The sequence below is a fragment of the Ipomoea nil genome, unplaced genomic scaffold (assembly GCF_001879475.1).
Source record: "Ipomoea nil cultivar Tokyo-kokei standard unplaced genomic scaffold, Asagao_1.1 scaffold1043, whole genome shotgun sequence".
Taxonomy (NCBI): Eukaryota; Viridiplantae; Streptophyta; class Magnoliopsida; order Solanales; family Convolvulaceae; genus Ipomoea; species Ipomoea nil.
The window spans coordinates 1,952,534-1,971,640 of NW_017617471.1; the positions used below are offsets into that span (position 1 = coordinate 1,952,534).

A 19,107-nucleotide genomic window follows, 5' to 3' on the forward strand; every position below is an offset into this window, starting at 1 on the left:
CCAGCCATATCATTGAAGGATTGGAGTTGTTTATTGGTCAGCCTTAGCTTCTTAGTTTGAGCCAGTCATCAATTATGAATAATATAGATTATATTATCTTATCTTATTATAGTGATCAATTGACAGTTAAGATCACAAGGCAATCTAGCTTCATCCATAGTGTAACGTACCTTCAAGTATCGGGTGTAAATTTTCTAAAAAATTAAAAACTGGACAAATTAAAACAACCCAGGAAATCCAATCTAAATCAAAAGTTATGAACATAACTAGCTAGCCAACCAATTCACATAGGAATTTGTTAACCCTAGCATCCTTTACATTTGGGTTGGCCTTATACATCATTGAATTCAATGAATTTGTTTTGGACAATTGGTCTCGATCTGAAATACAAAAAGTCCATAGTAAGCATGCTCCAGCAGATTTTGTGTAAGTTACAACTTGTGGGCAGGCCCAAGTAAACAGAAACCGTTCGTTATATCGTGGACCGCGGTGCATTCAAAACGGCGCCATTTCTTTAAGCAAAGAAACAGCACCGTTAACAGTAACGGAACGTGCATTTTTTGATGTGTTAATTACCAACTGAAATTACAGTGTACCTAAACTGACACTACATGTATCTAAACCGACACTAGCTACCTCACGTATTATTTTATATGTTATCAAATGAAACTGCAGTTATATCAAAATGATACTGTAGTTGTGGTGAAATGGAACTGCAGTGTATATATGATGAAACTGAATAACATTTCACATATTTGAGTGTATATTGTGCAATGAAGTTGTAGTTATATCGAAATGATCATGTAGTTGTGTTTTAATGAAACTATAGTGTATATAAAATAAAATTAAATAACATTTTCACATATTTGAGTGTATGAACGTCAAATGAAACTGTAGTTATATCGAAATGAGGCTGTAGTTGTGTTGAACTGAAACTGAAGTATATACAAAATGAAACTGAATAACATAATTAATTTTGGCGGAACGACGCGAAACGAGCGTTGTTTCTTTTCATTAAACTATTATTGATAGCGTTAAAGGGTAGCTCGATTGGTTCAGTAATTCGAAAATCTGGCTGACCAAAAACAATTGCAAGCTAGGTTAGATCAATTCCGGATTTAATTAGATGCACCACACCTTTGCATATAATTAATACGAAGTATTATTTTAAAAGACTCGTTTATATTCTTTAATTGGCAATACGACTTAGTTTTAGATCTAGATTTCTTGCTACCTAATTTAGGAATTGGAAGGTTCCAGCAACTGTTAAAACGATTATATTATATTATATTATAGTAGTGATGATTAGGTCAAACTACTATTTGAAGTTTGAACCAAACTATCTAGAAGTCTGTGACTTAGCTCCTTTGATCACCTGTGAGCCTGTCACTCCTGTGAGGCAATCCATTATGCTTCGTGTTACAAAGTTTCTTTTTTATTTGGGCGAAAAGAATGAAATTTTATAAATGTGTCTCGAATTAAATTTAAATTAGTCTGATCTTATGGTGTTGTAATTATCAAATATTGTATGAAAAGAATTTGACAGAATCCTCTAATTGATGAGGATATTCTTAAACTTATAAGATCGTGGAAATTTAATTTAGCTCACTATCGAATAAAAAAAAAAAAGAAAGAATGTTTTAAAGTTCAAATATTTTTACTAACATTTTAGTATCGCTAGGGTTTAAAATCATCACAATTTTACAAAGCTAAGGGTATCCATGCTTTGTAACTTTTGATAACATGCAATTTCACATAGTTTGAAACAATTACATTTTTCATTAAAATATCAGATAATGAAAATAAAAAATACACCACAGCTGACTTGTACAGTTGTATGTTGTAGTACATGAAAGAAAAATTGCAAACGATTATACAATTCCTGTGAGATTTCTTTCACTCACAGAGCAACAAAGGTAGCCTTAAAACACACCAAAATTAAAGGGACAAATAATCTGTGAAAAGACAAATGAAAAACAGGTAAATAGTAGTAGGAGTGACAAAATTTTGCTCAATTAGGTCTCCTGCAGTTTAACCTAATCTCTCCACTGGACCCAGTTAAGGGGCTAATATTTCCCATATTGATCATGGATTGGACAAAGCTCTGAAAGAAGGCAGTTTGGTTTGCACTGAAGTTGTTGACAATGGCAATGGTTGCAGCCCCAGATGTTGAGAACAACTCCTGATCTGATTGCAGAAGCCCACGGTTGTTCTGCAAATTTGAGAAATAATTGTTGTCGAAGGTGTCTGGGGTTGTCGGGTCGAGGTTGGTCACGGTAGATCCAGACCCGCCCTGTGGACAAACTTGTTGTAAAGTGGCTAAGTAGGTTGTGTTTAAGGTGGGATCAGGATTGCCCGTGTTGCTGAAGTTGAATAACCGGTTGTTAAATGTACGACATTGTGCACGTCCAAAGGTATGAGCACCTGAAATAAAATAAAGTTAATATGTGTCAAAATTTGATTATATTAGTCTTTTTTTTTTTTTTTTTTTTTTTGAGTCACTATGGGAGCTCGTAATCACTACCCACAACTGTGGTGCAGTGGTGGGTATGTAAGTCAGCGAGACAAACAGAGACAACGCAAGTCTCCAAGAAGGGATTTCTTGCTTTACGGCCATGGGGTAGCCTGGATGGTGCGTAAACACAACCGTAAAACAAAAGGGACAAATTAAGAGAAAGAGTTGACAGAGCACGCTACGAATGTACAGGGCTCGTACCAACGTCCAGATCTAGCTATTCAGGGTGTGCACTGCCTACCTTGTAACCCTAGCCGGCAAAGGGCTACAAGGAGTTGAGGTAAATCACCTTAGGTTTCCCATAGCTAACCAGATCAAACCATGCCTTGTAACCCAGTTGCTTAAATGACAAAGGATTACAAGGTCGTAAATTAACCAAAGATGTGCATAGCTGATCGGTTCAAACTAAAAAGCTAATGGACCACTCCCAAACTGAGTCAAACTTAAAACATTATAATTATCAAGCTAACTGCTTGACCAACTTCGTTAGGTTGCCCCAAATTAGTCTTATCTTAAGGATGGGAATACTAATATAGTATTAAAAAGAATAAGATTAATATGTGGTATTTGTGTACGTTGTCTATATATTTATGTGTATGCATGTATATATTGGACATACCAGATAATGCTACAACATCATTAACATTCAATCCAACGTTTGAAAACTTTGTGGTAATGTTGCTTAAGCTGTCAAAGGGAGCAGGAATGCCAGTGTTAGCTCCTGCCTGGTTTGCTGTCGTGCCGTCTCTTCTCCCTAACAACACATTCCATGAAGGACCACCAGCCTGCATATATAAACATACAATTAATATAGTTTTCCACGAGTATAAATTCAAGAAAATGTAAAAGGCTAGGAAGGGTAAAAAAAAAAAAAATGTAAACATACCAAAGAAACTGCAGATTCGGAAGCGAGAGCTAAAATATCAGCACAAGATACGACACCGGGACAGGCATTCTCAACTGCGGTCTTAATGTTGTCAACAACATCAAAACCCCTAGCGGAGTTATTGTTTGGGGCAGCATCTTTCTCACTCACAATCGTTGTTCCATTGTTGTCTAACAAAAGTGAACCATCACACCCCTGACCAAAAAAACATCATTAATAATTCCGAATTACATTCAAGAACAATATAATGCTACATATACATTTATTTATTTTAGGACTTTACATTAACGAAGCAGTCATGAAAATGGAGGCGAATGAGGCTGGCGCCAATGCGGGCATCGTTCTGCAAGGCCTGTTGAATCACAGTGCTAACGATTGAAGAAACGTTAGGGCATGTGGAGGAGTAAAAAGTGGAACTTAGCTGAGCATTTGATTGAGAGAAGAAGATGAAAATGGCGACTGCCATGGCTAAAAGGGAAGAAGAAAAAGATGACATTTTTGTTGGTTTAATTTGCTGATGATTTCTTATTGCGTAATATTGCTGAAATGGATGGTGATAAGATGGATGGGCAGATATGTGCAGGCGTTATATAGTGGAAGAAAGGAGTATACTTTTCTTATAACATAATTAAACATAATTGACACTTTCAAAAAAAACAGCAAAGACAACATTGTCAGCACTCTACGCGGTTAAGAAAAATATACTAAGGATATGATATTAAAGTATTAAACTATGTCAAACTTCGACAGCGTCATTGCGGTTTATACTTTCTAGTAGAGTACGACTTGGGTTTGCTAATTATTAGGAGTAGAATTGCGAAAAAGTCTCCTTCCTCAATCAATGGGAAAGTATGGAACAATTTCAACCAAGTTATTCTTCCAACAAGGTGAACAGAACATATGGGAGGATATAATTCACTGTGGCTGAATGACTAGTACAAGAGATTTGCACACTTTAGGCCTAATCCTAACATGTTACCGTCAATGTTTGAACTTTGGTCTCTTCTCTCAAATACTGTCTACTAAACTATTGAGTTAAACCCATGCAAAACAATCTCAGTCAAGTTGATTAGATAAATTAGCTTAGTAACATAAAGTACCAAATTTGTTTGTTCACCTTCTTATTAGTTGGACCACATGCTATGAGTAATCTAAGCTAGTTTACCTCATTGCCACTACTGAAAATTATGAAATTTTCAACCACCTGAAAGTGATCTTAAATCAAGTTGAAAGCAAAAAGTGGTCGGAAATAGCAACAAAGATTTTTCCGGATACCAAAAGTGGCCGGAACAAGGCTTTTGACTTGATTTAAGATCATTTTCAGGTGGTCGGAAATTTCATAATTCCCAGTAGTGTGCGGTCCTTAACTGACTAGGGTCATAGGGTGAACTTTACCCAAAATGCATTGTCCCATAACTACGGCAATCTTTTTCATAAATATTTATAAAAAAAAAAAAAAAGAAAAAAAAAAAAGAAAAAAAAAAAAGAAGCAAACAAAGAAGTGTTTTTATTAAAAATCTCAAGTATGTAAGAAATAAGTAATTGTTTAAATTTTTTTTCAAAATGTTTCAAGACTGTACCGAGTCATGATTGGCTTAATTTTATTTTATTATATTTATGCTAATCATCAAATCCAGCACATAACACTATTTGAAAATTATACCTAATAAAAAAATAATATATGTATAACTTTACTTCATTATACTTAATGAAATACTACTCATAATATACTTTTCTCCAAATTTATCATTCTAATATTCTCGCTCGATTCACTTTTAACGTTGCCTTTGAATTTTCTCAAAACATTGCATTTTATGATCCTAAGAAAGCAAGGTTGAAGTTGTCTTTCTTCGTCCATAAGAAAGCAAAGTTACTAGTATAGAAAAGTAATACCGCAATCCGCGTATTTAAACTAATATATATTGTGGATTTTGGATTGCAATTAAGTCTGTTCTCAGCTGGTTTTCAAAAAAAAAAGTCTGCCTCAGCTGTCTATGGATCTCCAACATGGGGTAATTTTGTGGACTTCGGATCTAGACTATATAGGGATATTTGATAAATAGTTTTTAGTCAATTAAGTTAATGATTTTAACTAGTTAATAGCATTAGCTGATTGTTGAAAGATATTTAGTAAAATTAGCTGATAGCTCAATCGGAGAAGACACCACATCCGAGTTGCCTTTTTCAACGAGAAGGCGACCCAAATCTGGGTCGCTTTTCGCCGGAGAAGGTGACCCAGTGGTCGCCTTCTCCACGGGGAGAATAGCTTTTTGGAATTGGCACGTGTGAGGCCTGCCAGATGGAGGGGACGCCTGTGTCGTGTGAATACACTACCTTAAAAGTAAATTGCCGGTATAATCGGGTGCTTTCGACTGGTTGCACACAGACTTTCTACAAGATACGGGCACAGGTATTCACCGTCACAGTAGAACGCTCAGACATTTGGATGGTTAACCTAGCATCCTCTACATTTGGATTGGTCCTTTTACATCATTGAATCGGTTTTGGACAATGAATTCATAACTTTACTTCATTATACTTAATGAAATAATATTCATAATATATTTTTCTTCAAATTTATCATTCTAATATTGTTGGAATAAGAGACTACATTGATGGAGAACGAAGGAAGCAGAGAGAAACGAGAGGTGCGGGAAGATGAAGAAGAAAGGTGTTATTATTGATGATGAGCTACTGGTTTATATAAGGGAAAAATAAAAGATAAAAGAAATAAAATGGAAGGGGAGGATATTACATTTTTATCCTCCAACACCCCCCGGTAAGCTGGAGCGTGTAGATCCTACATGCCCAGCTTAGATACAAAAGAGAAAAAAAAAAAACAATATTTGGTGGGACTGCATTTTGAGTGAATCTTGTGAAATCATCAACCAAACTGACTGTAAACTTTAGCTTCCAATATGAAACCCATTCAACTTGGACATCCTCTTTAAAATCAGCCATATCTTCTTCCACTACCTTGGCCACATCTGATTCATCTATAGAATCTTTAGTGTTTCCTAACAAACTCTCCTTCTTATCTGCTTTTGACTTGGGCAAATATGTAACAACAGGATAGCATAGCCTCCACCGCTTGGAGACCTGTTCATGGAATCCAGCAGGGCCTGGCTCAACACATTCAAATGAGCTCTTATCTCCACCGCTTGGAGGGAGCATAGCAGCCTTTTTTTTTTCTTTAGATTGTTTGAAATTATCCTCCTTCCAGCCAGAAGCACCAGACGAAGCCATAACATTAGCAGAAGTATTCTTGGCTATCTCAACTAGTTGTTTCAATGACTCGTGAGAACCAGGTCTTGCAGCAAGCTTTCCCAATGCATCCACAAGATCTTGCAGCTCCAATAGAGCTTTTGAATCAATCTTCAGCAATGTTTGTATAAGAGAAATCGAAAACACAGTTGTAGACTTATTTCTTTCAGCATTAATAAGTTCCGCCATATGATTGTTATATTCTGCAAAGCTCAGTAGTTCACTCTGTATAAGACGAACAGTTATGTCTTTGTTGAACTTCTGCTCCTCATCAGAGTAAATCACCCAACTAGTCAGCTCCTTAACAACAACCTTGCTGATGTCTGCTCCATTCAACCCAATTTTGTGACCACAGTCATGTATTTCTACTCCTGGTAGAGTTTTGTATGTCTTTAGATCCCTTATTGGAACAATGAAAGCATGAACACCCATGTCGGAAACACCTTTTGAATCATGAGATGGTAGCAACAATCTTGCAAAAACTGTTGCAAATTTACCATGGACAGCAGCATTACCAATCCACCATTTAATGGCCCCATCATTAGGTGTGTCTATAATAAATTCACCCTTAAGTGGATCAAAGGTGGCAACAGTTTGAAGGCCTTGAACATTGGAACCATGATGAAGCTCAGTCATTGCAAAGCAACCGGTGTATTCCAGGTTGTTTATGCCTTCAAAGTACTTGTCTTTGTGTTTCTTAGTCCCCAAATTGAGAACAGAGCCTCCCCAAAGACTGTACTGAACACCCAGCTTGATACCTAAAGACATATCAACGCTACCTGCAGCCTTCGCAATAGCGAAATACTTAATAGGCTCGTCATCCACGATCACCGCACCATTTTTAGTGTCCAACCCAGCATTCCTGGGATTCAGGCTCACTGATGCATTTTTACAAACAGTTGGTGTATCTAACAATTGTTCACTAATCTCAACACAATCAGCATGTCTAATCCCCTTAATAGCCTTACCAAAAGACGTAGATGCTAGATTAGAAGGATTACCAGATTTGAGACTCTCCACTGCAAACGAGACCCCCTTCTTCGCAGCCACTTCATGATAATCAAAATATAGCGATACTTCTCGCCAAGTATAGCGATACTCCACTGGAACCTTCGTAAGCTTCCTCAATGCCGTATCCTCTGCTCCAATTCCGGCGATACTCCTCTCCGTTTCTCTCCGAAATTTCGGATGGAAAGACACAACTGCTGTGGCTGAATCGGAGGATTGGACCGGAAACGACGGATAAGCTTCCTGGATCGCCTTCCGCTGCGGATCGGCTACGGTTATGGCTGAATCGGAGAACTGCTCCATCTGCTTCAACCGGTGTGAGCTACGAACTCCTTCCTCTGCGGCTGGGGAGGTTCTAGCAATCGGATTCTCCTTGTCTTCTAGATTCCTCTGCGGAATTGATCGACTACTCTGCGTAGCAATCGGATTGTTTGGCTTCCTCTGCGGAATTGGGGATTTAACAATCGACATCACCGGATGAGCCGTGCTTTGACTCAATTTTCCGGCGACGGTGACAGCGGCGGCGTGGCTGTCTCACCGCTCTGATACCATGTTGGAATAAGAGACTACATTGATGGAGAACGAAGGAAGCAGAGAGAAACGAGAGGTGCGGGAAGATGAAGAAGAAAGGTGTTATTATTGATGATGAGCTACTGGTTTATATAAGGGAAAAATAAAAGATAAAAGAAATAAAATGGAAGGGGAGGATATTACATTTTTATCCTCCAACAAATATTCTCCCCAAAATAAGATGAGACTAATTCAATTGAGTCTTGGTCGAGCCATATTCAGAGGCAACTCTCGTTAGGATGAGATGAAACTAATCCAATTAAGTTTTTAATCAAGCCTGATCATTCAAAGATAGGAGTGTAGCACTCCATTAGGCGTTATTACTACATACACATTAGGTCAAATTCCCATATCATTGAAGGAGTTGTTTATTGGCCAGCCTTCTTAGTTTGAGTCAGTCAATTATGAATAATTTAGATTAGTTTACCTTATTGCCTTATTGTGATCATTTGACAGTTAGGATCAAAAGGCAAACTTCATTTATAGCATAGCATACCTTCAAGTATCGGGTGCAAACTTTCTCATAAATTAAAAACTACACAAACTAAAACAATGAACAAAGCACATCCAATCTAAATCATAAGTTATGAACATGAGTAGCGAACCAATTCACATAGGAATTTGTTAACCTAGCATCCTCTACATTTGGATTGGTCTTTTACATCATTGAATTGGTTTTGGACAATTGGTCTCTAAAATACAAGAGTTCATAGTAAGCATGCTCTAGCAGATTTTGCGTGTGTAAATTACAACTTTGTTTGCACAGGGCAGGCCCAAGTGAACTGAAACTCATTAACAAAAATACTCCGTAATAAAGAGATGTCCAAAGGAAAATTAATTAACAAATCCAATAGATTAATCCCAATCTATTAGCAAGAGTGGTACGTCATGCATAGTTAAATAATATAAATTAACTATTATTGATAGCGTTAAGGGTAGCTCGATTGGTTCAGTAATTCGAATAGTACGGCCAGGTTTTCAACATCCCCGTATCTGTCTGAACAATAACAATTGCAAGCTACTATAGGAGTATAGGTTAGATCAATTCCAGATTAGATGCACCACACTTTGCATATATATAATTAATATTATTTTAAAAGGGATGCATGGACAGCTCAACTGGTCATAGAGGTGAAGTTTGAAAAGAATGACCAGGGATTGAGTCTCACCAACTGCAGTGTGGGAGCAAAGAATTATAAATATAATTTTTTTAGTTTTATTTCATTTCTTTCACAAACGTCAGCTTTATTTTAGAATTACTCCCGCTACAAATTATCTCTTATAAATTCGAAGCCCTGAATCTTCTCTCTCTCTCTCTCTCTCTCTCTCTCTCTCTCTCTCACTGCCGCTGGTTCTAGTTCATGAAAGAAAGGCTTACTTGCTTCTAATAGTGGTATTAGAGCCTCAAGGATGAGATGACACTAGATGAACTTGAAAGTTTGAAAACTTACTTGCTTCTAATAGTGGTATCAGAGGTAGAGCCTCAAGGATGAGATGACACTAGATGAACTTGAAAGTTTGAAAGCTTACTTGCTTCTAATAGTGGTATCAGAGCTTTGAAAGCTTACTTGCTTCTAATAGTGGTATCAGAGCCTCAAGGATGAGATGAAAGTTTGAAAGTTACTTGCTTCTAATAGTGGTATCAGAGCCGCCAAGTTAAATCCTTGACATGGATGAGATGACACTAGATGAACTTGAAAGTTCCATTCTAGTTCATTAAAGAAAGTTGTGTTCGCTGGTATCAGAGCCGCCAAGTTAAATCCTTGACATGGATGAGATGACACTAGATGAACTTGAAAGTTCCATTCTAGTTCATGAAAAAAGTTGTGTTCGCAGGATAGTGAGGGTGAGCAAGCATTGAAAGTTTCAACTCAAAACCAACCTTCATCATTTAATGGTGCTAATCGAGGAAGAGGTCGTGGGAGAGGAAGAGGGGGCCATGCCCGTGGACAAAGGAGCGGGAGAGGCAAGTCAACAGAAAAGTCCAACATTAAATGTTATCGCTGTCACAAGTATGGCCATTATCAAAATGAATGGCATACGAGTTTGAATAGACATAATGGAGAAGCAATAAATTTTGTCGAAAAGAAAGAAGAAGTTTCTGAAGAGATTTCTCTTCTGATGGCATGCCATGTAGACTCTAGTTGTAGCAATCATATGCGTGGAGATGAGAAGATGTTCTCTGAATTAAACATATCTTATCGAGACACAGTTAAGCTCTGCAATAATTCTATAGTACATGTGATGGGAAAAAGGAAATATCTTATCGAGACACTGTTAAGCTCGGCAATAATTCTATAGTACATGTGATGGGAAAAAGGAAAGGTTGCAATCCAAACCAATGAGAACTCTACATTCACCATTTCAAATGTTCTCTTTGTTCCAGACTTGAAAACCAATTTGCTCAGTGTGGGTCAACTACAAGAAAAGGGGTATGGGATCACTATAAAAAATGAAGAATGTCGGATTCAAGATACAAACCTTGGATTGATTGCTCAAGTCAAAATGACGGCAAATCGCATGTTTCCACTCCTTCACCTTACAACCCATGAATGTTTTTCTGTACAATTAAGTGAGGTTGCATGGCTGTGGCACTTCCACTATGGGCATTTGAACTTTGGAGGTTTGAAGACTCTGCACCAAAAGAATATGGTGACGGGTATTCCTCAATAATTTTCAATTCTTTGTAGTTCATGTTCAGTTGAGTTACCATAATTTACATCCTCCCAAATGTTCTGTCGGACCGGGTTGGGGCACCCCAACCTTTTGGAAAGAATATTATTTTAACAGACTCGTTTATTTAATGAAAATTAAAAATACACCATAGCTGATTGTACATTTGTACGTTATAGTAAATGAGAAAGAAAAATGATTATACAATTCATATTCAGTTCCTAGTGTTTCACTCACAGAGCAACAAAGGTAGCCTTAAAACACACCAAAAGGCCGGGACAAATAATATGTGAAATTAAAGTCAAAACACAGACAGGTAAATAGTAGGAGTGGCAATTTTGCTCAATTAAGTCTCCTACAGTTTAACCTAATCTCTCCACTGGACCCTGTTAAGGGGCTAATATTTCCCATATTGATCATGGATTGGACAAAGCTCTGAAAGAAGGCAGTTTGGTTTGCACTGAAGTTGTTGACAATGGCAATGGTTGCAGCCCCAGATGTTGAGAACAACTCCTGATCTGATTTCAGAAGCCCACGGTTGTTCTGCAAATTTGAGAAATAATTGTTGTCGAAGGTGTCTGATGTTGTCGGGTCAAGGTTGGTCACGGTAGATCCAGACCCGCCCTGTGGACAAACTTGTTGTAAAGTGGCTAAGTAGGTTGTGTTTAAGGTGGGATCAGGATTGCCCGTGTTGCTGAAGTTGAATAATCGGTTGTTAAATGTACGACATTGTGCGCGTCCAAACGTATGAGCACCTGAAATAAAATTAGGTTAATGTGTGTCAAAATTCAAAAACTCGTAATCACTAACCGAGGGTGTGCATTACCTGTCGTGTAACCCTAACCGGCAAAGAGGCCTAATCACCTATGTTGCCCATAGGCCATAACTAACTAGCTTAAATCATGCCTTGTAACCCTAGCTGATAAAGGATTACAAGGTGGTAAACTAGCTTAGGATGCCTTGTAATCCTAATAGACCGCTCCCACAGACTCACACTGAGTCAAACTTAAAATCTTATAATTATCAAGCTAACCGTCTGACCAACTTCGTTAGGTTGCCCCAAATTAGTCTTTATCTTAAGGATGGGAATACTAATATAGTTTTAAAAGGAATTATAAGGTTAATATGTGGTATTTGTGTTGTCTATATATTTATGTGTATGCATGCATGTATATAGACGTACCAGATAAAGCTACAAGATCATTAACATTCAATCCAACGTTTGTAAACTTTCTTGTTAAGTTGCTTAAGTCATCAAAGGGATTAGGAAGACTAGTGTTAGCTCCTCCCTGGTTTGCTGTCGTGCCGTCTCTTCTCCCTAACAAAACATTCCATGAAGGACCACCAGCCTGCATATATAAACATACAATTAATATAGTTTTCCTCGAGTATAAATTCAAGAAAATGTAAAAGGCTAGAAATTAAGGGAGAGAAAAAAAAAATGTGTAAACATACCAAAGAAACTGCAGATTCGGAAGCGAGAGCTAAAATATCAGCACAAGAGACAACACCAGGACAGGCATTCTCAACCGCGGTCTTAATGTTGTCAACAACATCGAAACCCCTAGCGGAGTTATTGTTTTGGGCAGCATCTTTCTCACTCACAATGGTTGTTCCATTGTTGTCTAACAAAAGTGAACCATCACACCCCTGCAGAGAGATCAATCAAAAAACATCATTAATAATTTCCCATTACATTCAAGAACAATATAATGCTACATATATATTTATTTATTTATTTTATGACTTTACATTAACGAAGCAGTCATGAAAATGGAGGCGAATGAGGCTGGCACCAATGCGGGCATCGTTCTGCAAGGCCTGTTGAATCACAGTGCTAACGATTGAAGAAACGTTAGGGCATGTGGTGGAGTAAAAAGTGGAACTTAGCTGAGCATTTGATTGAGAGAAGAAGATGAAAATGGCGACTGCCATGGCTAAAAGGGCAGAAAAAGAAGCCATTTTTTTTGGGTTTAATTTGCTGATTTCTTATTGCGTAATAATGCTGAAATGGATGGTGATATGATGGGCAAATATGTGCAGGCGTTATATAGCGAAGAAAGGAGTATACTTTTCTTAGAACATAATTAAACATAATTGACACTTAAAAAAAAAAAAAAGACAACATTGGCTCTGTTTGGCAAACCTAGCTGAAAAGCTATAAGCTCCGAGCGGAAAATCAAAGAGCTGTACTGTTAAGCTAGCTGTTATGATTAAAAGTGTTTGGTAAAATTAAGATAAGCTGATAAATGTAAAAAAGACTAAAAAGGACTCTTCGTAAAATTTAAATTTAAATTATGATCTAGCATCTCAATAGCAATATTGTTGCAAATATCATCATCATAATAATAATAATAATAATAATAATAATAATAATAATAATAATAATAATAAAAGTTGCAATAAAAGAGAGGAGAAAATGGTTTTGATTGAGAAGAATAAATTATGTCATTTCTTTAAAATAGTAAGATAATGTTCCAAAATAAGCTCTTATTTTAAATTAAAAGTTTATTTTGAGAATATTATCAAACAGAACTTATAGCTTATTAATAGCTTAAAATAAATTATAACCTCTTAAATAAGCTCTGTTAAAAAGCCATTGTCAGCACTCTACGGGTTAAGAAAAATATACCGAGGATATGATATTAAACTATGTCAGCTTCGACAGAGTCATTGCGGTTTATACTTTCTAGTAGAGTACAACTTGGGTTTGCTAATTATTAGGAGTAGAATTGCGAAAAAGTCTCCTTCCTCAATCAATGGGAACAAACGTGGATGTAACAATTTCAACCAAGTTATTCTTTTAACAAGGTCCAATAGAACGTATGGGAGAATATATATAATTCAAAGTGACATAATGGCTAGCATAAGAGATTTGCACATTTTGGACATAATCTCAACATGCTAGAACAATCTAATGGCTAGCACAAGAGATTTGCACACTTTAGACATAATCCTAACATGTTACTGTCGATGTTTGAACATTGATCTTTTCTCTCAAATATTACATTCCGAACCATTGAGCTAAACCTATGCGGGACAATCTCAGCCAAGTTGATTAGATAATTAGCTTAGTAACATAAAGTACTAAGTTTGACACTTCACCTTCTTATTAGTTTGACCCGATGCTATGAGTAATCTAGGTTAGTTTACCTCATTGCAGTCCTTAATTGACTAGCTAGGGTACATCTTAGAGCGAGTTTCACCCAAAATGCGTCGTCCCGTAATGACTGCAATCTTTTTCATAATTTTTTTTTAAAAAAAAAAAAAACAAACAAACACACAAGTGTTTTTATTAAAAATCTCAAGTATGTAAGAAATAAGTAGTTTTTAAAATTATTTTCTCAAAATGTTTCAAGACTGCACCGAGTCATAATTGGCGTAATTTTATTTTATTATATTTATGCTAATTGTCAAATTCAGCACCTAACACTATTTGAAAATTATACCTAATAAAAAGATACTATGTAACTTTACTTCATTATACTTAATGAAATACTATTTATAATATACTTTTCTTCAAATTTATTATTCTAATATTCTCGCTCGATTCACTTTTAACGTTGCCTTTGAATTTTCTCAAAACATTACATTATATGATCTTAAGAAAGCAAGGTTGAAGTTGTCTTTCTTCGTCCATAAGAAAGCAAAGTTACTAGGAAAGTAATACCGCAATCAGCGTATTTAAACTAATGTATATTGTGGATTTTGGATTGCAATTAAATCTGTTCTCAGCTATGTTTGGATCTCCACCATGGGGTAAATTTGTGGACTTCGATCGGTGCCCGACTACATAGGGGTATTTGATAAATAGTTATTAGCCGGTTGAGTTAGTGATTTTGACTAGTTAATAGTATTAGCTGATTGTAGAAGGATGTTTAGTAAAATTAGCTGATAACTGATTACGTGTAAAAGTGATTTTCTCAAAAAGTTGATAGAAAAAAAACGCTTTTGAGCAGTTTTTTAAATTTTAGCATTTTAGAATAATAATGTATTTTTAATGTATAATGTATTTTTAAATTTTAGCATTTTAGCATTTTACATTAATTTTTTCTAAAAGTGAATCGAGTATTAATGTTAGAAAAAATTAATTAATGTATTTTTTTTTTTATGATTTTACGAGTTTGGTATATTGAACAATTTGTAATATATTGCAGGATTGAAAGTAATGTATGAGAAAAAAAATGAGGGGATCATTTGACCCAAAATTAGAATAATAGTAAGAGTGTGAGACATCCACATTATTTATTCATTGTTCTTATTACTTAGATGAAAAGATAACATATATAATTATATATAAACATATATCGACCCATACTTATTAAAAGAAGAAAATGTTATCTAATGTATACTTTGTAACCAAATGATGTAACTTGCGATAACTATCAATTATGTCACAATCTTTTACTCTAAATTAGTCATACATTTTTTTAAAAATAAAGAAAATGCATTAATGTGGAATAAAAAAATCATGAATACAAAACATAGGTATATAATAGTATAGTATTGGGTAGAGTTTAGAGGGCAAAAACAAGCATCCTTCTATCAAAATATAGAGATGACCGATAAATATAAGAAACTAAAGTTACGCTTTCGTTATTAGATATATGATATTCTTCCTTCAAATCATAGCATCGGTGAACCAATGATCTAAAAAATATGAAATCTTGTGTAACAAGTCCATATGATCCATGAAACATACACGCACACAAAAGAGAGTCAATGTGAGTCTCAAGAATACAAAGGTACTAGTTTATATACAGATCGAGACACATCTGAAACATACATATACAAAAACGAGTCAAAGACACAGGGATATACATGCATATGTACGAACCTAATAAGCCAATAAACCGGTTGAGATATTCTAAATCTCACAATTTACATTTTTTAGCGATGATAAACCCTCAAGTTCAAGATTCAAACTTAAGGGTCCGTTTGGAAAGCAGGAAAATGACTTCTGGAAAATGTTTTCTGGAAAATGAGTCATTTTCCGGAAAACATTTTCCTTTCCAGTGTTTGATTGTATTCTGGAAAACTGTTTTTGTGTGTTTGGTTCATTTTCTGAAAAATGTGTAGAATTGTATAATTAAACATTTTAATTATTTTATTTAAAATATTACAACGTGTATAATAATATATAATAATATAATAATAATTTTAAATATAATAAAAAAATAACTAATAATATATCAAAAATATTATGGTGGTGGTGGTGGTGTAGTGGTGGTGGTGTAGTGGTAGTGGTGTTGTTTGTTATATAATAATAATAATAATAATAATAATAATAATAATAATAATAATAATAATAATAATAATAATAATAATAACTGGTGGTGGTATGACGGTGGTGGCAGTGGTGGTGGTTGTGGTGGTATGGTGGTGGTGGTGGTGGTGGTGGTGGCGACGGTGGTTGCGGTGGTATGGTGGTAGTGGTGGCGGCGGTGGTTGCGGTGGTATGGTCGTGGTGGTGGCGGCGGCGGTGGTATGGTGGTGGTGGTGGTATGGTGGCGGCGGCGGTGGTGGTTGCGGTAGTATGGTCGTGGTGGTGGTGACGGCGGTGGTGTGATGGTAGTGGTGGCGGCGGCGGCGGTGGCGGCGCGACAATGGTGGTGGTAGTGGTGGTGGTGTGATGGTGGTGGTGTGGTGGCGGTGGGGTGGTGGCGGTGGTGGTGGTGGCAGCGGCGGTGGTGGTATGGTGTTGATGGTGTTGGTGGTGGTAATGTGATGGTGGTGGTGTGGTGGCGGTGGTTGCGGTGGTATAGTAGTGGTGGCAGCGACAGTAGTGGTAGTGATGGTGGTAGTGAGGTGGTGGTGGTATGGTGTTGATGATGTTGGTGGTGGTGTGATGTTGGTGTAAAAGTTGGAAAATGACTTCCCCCAAAAGAAGGGGAAGTCATTTTCCTCCAAAACAAGCCTATTTTCCAAAGTACGGAAAATGATTTCCGTTGACTTGATTTTCCAGGCACATCCAAACAATGGAAACTTGAAAAATGATTTCCAGAACTCATTTTTGAGATTTCCAAACACACCCTAAGAGTCAATGTTCATCAACTTACTTAAGAAACAATTAACAATGGGCGTGTGGGCGCACAAATTAGATAAGTTGCTTGGGTTTTGAAGCAAGCGGTGGAGAAAGAGCCTAATAACTACATCCACATAGTAAATAATTTCAAACTTGTGTATTTGTTGGTTTGGTGAGGATTGTTGAAAACTTGAAATTAATGACATTAATTACCCATTGAATATATAATTCAACGTAACGTTACTCCATACCATATGAATTCCTAATCTCATCCTTTACAATATTTAATGTTAAAATGTGTTTGAAAACCAAAAAAAAATAACTTTTGAAAATGAGTCATTTTTAAAAAAATATTTTTATTTTCCGTGTTTGGTTGCATTTAAAAAAATTATTTTGATGTGTTTGATTCATTTTTTGGATAATGAGCATAATTGTATAATTAAATCACAACAAAATCAAAACAAAATCACAACAAAATAACTGGGAACCAGAGATCACAACAAAATCTAGTGTCTCTGGTTTCTGGCTGTGGGTTTTTGTCCCCACATCCGGAAACCATTTCAGATGGCGAGATCTAGAAAGATCTGCCACTGAAAAAAAATTTAAAAAAATTATAAAAAAAAAAAATTATAAAAAAAAATTATAATAAAAAAAAAAAGAAAAAGGGAGGAAACATACCTTGGTGATAAGAAGATGGCAAGACAATGAAGAAGCAAATGGTGTAGCAAGAAGAAGGTCAGAGCAGAAGATGCGTGGTGTGTTGGTAGAGATCGAGAGGGTAGAGAGGCGTGGTCATAGTAGAGATAGGCTTAGAAAATGACTTCCCCCTAAAAAAAAAAAATGCGAAGTCATTTTCTTGAAAATCTTAGCTATTTTATATTTACCACAGCATTGTTTTCCATTGACTTAAAATTTTTCTCATTCTCAAACACTGAAAACCCGAAAAATGATATAAATCATTTTTTTGAGTTTTCAAACCCACCTTTAGGGTAAAATATTAAACCAAGGTTCTTGTAAGTCATCTTTTTATCCTAGCTCTTCTTGTATTACTACTCCGTACTAAGCATGAATGGCCAGGCTACAAATTAAATCTCAAATATTATTGAACTAATAATCTGTTTTATAAAATTAGAGTCTAATAATATAATTCGACCAAAGAACAAAGTCTTCGCTATTTACTCTTCAAAGGTTTTTTCTTTTCTGTTTTTACAAGCAACGGACAAACTAAAACATTAACATCATATCACAATTAACGTGACCAAGATATTCTAACGCTATCTGCCATCAAAAATGGTTTTAACCCATTTGGTGGAGTTCCAAAGTAATGAAATCTCAATTGTAACTTATAATTAATGAAGGTGATGACTAGCCATTAGCCAACTAATTCGTACAAAAGATTTCCAAAAACGAGGGAAAATTACACTAAGGACTATGTTCTATAATGCAAAGTAAATTACTAATATATGTTCATTTTTAGCAAACTAAATGTTTGTTTTTAATATACTATAGATTTATTTGTAGGTAATATATTAAAAATGAATGGTATAAAATAACTTTGTAGTGCACTAAAATTGGACATTTAATATATTAAAAGTTATGTATGTAATTTACCTTGCAATGATGGCCGTGGTCCACGGTATAATGATTGAAGAGGGAGATCAAAATTCAAAGGAATAATAAATGGACTGAATAAATATTTGGGCCTTTCTCCAAAAAAACGGTTTGGGCCTCAAATCTAATTTTATTTTGGGCTTAAGATCATGACCAGCCTGTAGGTATTATGGATCATCAACTGGCCTATATGGGCTATTGGCAATCATTACTTCATGGACCATGACCCACAACACAAGTGTATGACAATTGTTATGTCGTGGATCCGAGTCCATCTTGCAAGGTGGACTCGGATTCAAAAATGACGTCGTTTTGTGCAAAACGACGTTGTCTGAATTTAAAAAAAAAAAAAAAAAAAAAAAAGAAGTTGTTTCTATCCTTGTCGTTAGTCTTTAGAATTCGTTCCTCTATATTCATAATGTATATGCCACTGTATGGACCATAAATAAAAAGGACATTTTCTTCTCTCAAAAGGTTGAATCCTCAATCATAAGGGTCCCCCACACCCCGGCCTGACAGAGCATTTGGGAGAATGTAAATCACGGTGACCCAATG

General features: G+C 35.9%; 2 protein-coding genes across 2 annotated transcripts; both read right to left on the reverse strand.

Moving 5' to 3' along the window:
• Positions 1–1,759: 1,759 nt before the first annotated feature.
• On the reverse strand, positions 1,760–3,942 carry LOC109182362 (peroxidase 15-like). The gene is made up of 4 exons (XM_019332525.1): positions 3,685–3,942; positions 3,402–3,596; positions 3,135–3,300; positions 1,760–2,424 (listed from the first exon to the last, which is right to left on the reverse strand). The coding sequence occupies exons 1-4, from the start codon at positions 3,895–3,897 to the stop codon at positions 2,012–2,014; spliced, it is 987 nt and encodes a 328-aa protein (XP_019188070.1). The 5' UTR covers positions 3,898–3,942; the 3' UTR covers positions 1,760–2,011.
• Positions 1,760–12,968, reverse strand: LOC109182364 (peroxidase 15-like). Its single transcript, XM_019332527.1, has 5 exons — positions 12,669–12,968; positions 12,372–12,566; positions 12,100–12,265; positions 11,225–11,671; positions 1,760–1,980 (listed from the first exon to the last, which is right to left on the reverse strand). Exons 1-4 carry the CDS (start codon positions 12,876–12,878, stop codon positions 11,259–11,261), a joined length of 984 nt encoding a protein of 327 aa, XP_019188072.1. The 5' UTR covers positions 12,879–12,968; the 3' UTR covers positions 1,760–1,980; positions 11,225–11,258.
• Positions 12,969–19,107: the final 6,139 nt, after the last annotated feature.

Bases quoted from the DNA above. Each gene is read 5' to 3' on its own strand.
- LOC109182364 (XM_019332527.1), bottom strand. From the start codon at position 12,878: ATGGCTTCTTTTTCTGCCCTTTTAGCCATGGCAGTCGCCATTTTCATC. The intron at 12,567-12,668 runs GTAAAGTCATAA...ATCTCTCTGCAG, and splicing joins TTCATGACTGCTTCGTTAAT to GGGTGTGATGGTTCACTTTT. The intron at 11,672-12,099 runs GTACGTCTATAT...ATTTTATTTCAG, and splicing joins TGATCTTGTAGCTTTATCTG to GTGCTCATACGTTTGGACGC.
- LOC109182362 (XM_019332525.1), bottom strand. From the start codon at position 3,897: ATGTCATCTTTTTCTTCTTCCCTTTTAGCCATGGCAGTCGCCATTTTC. The intron at 3,597-3,684 runs GTAAAGTCCTAA...TTTTTTGGTCAG, and splicing joins TTCATGACTGCTTCGTTAAT to GGGTGTGATGGTTCACTTTT. The intron at 3,301-3,401 runs GTATGTTTACAT...TTATATATGCAG, and splicing joins CCGAATCTGCAGTTTCTTTG to GCTGGTGGTCCTTCATGGAA.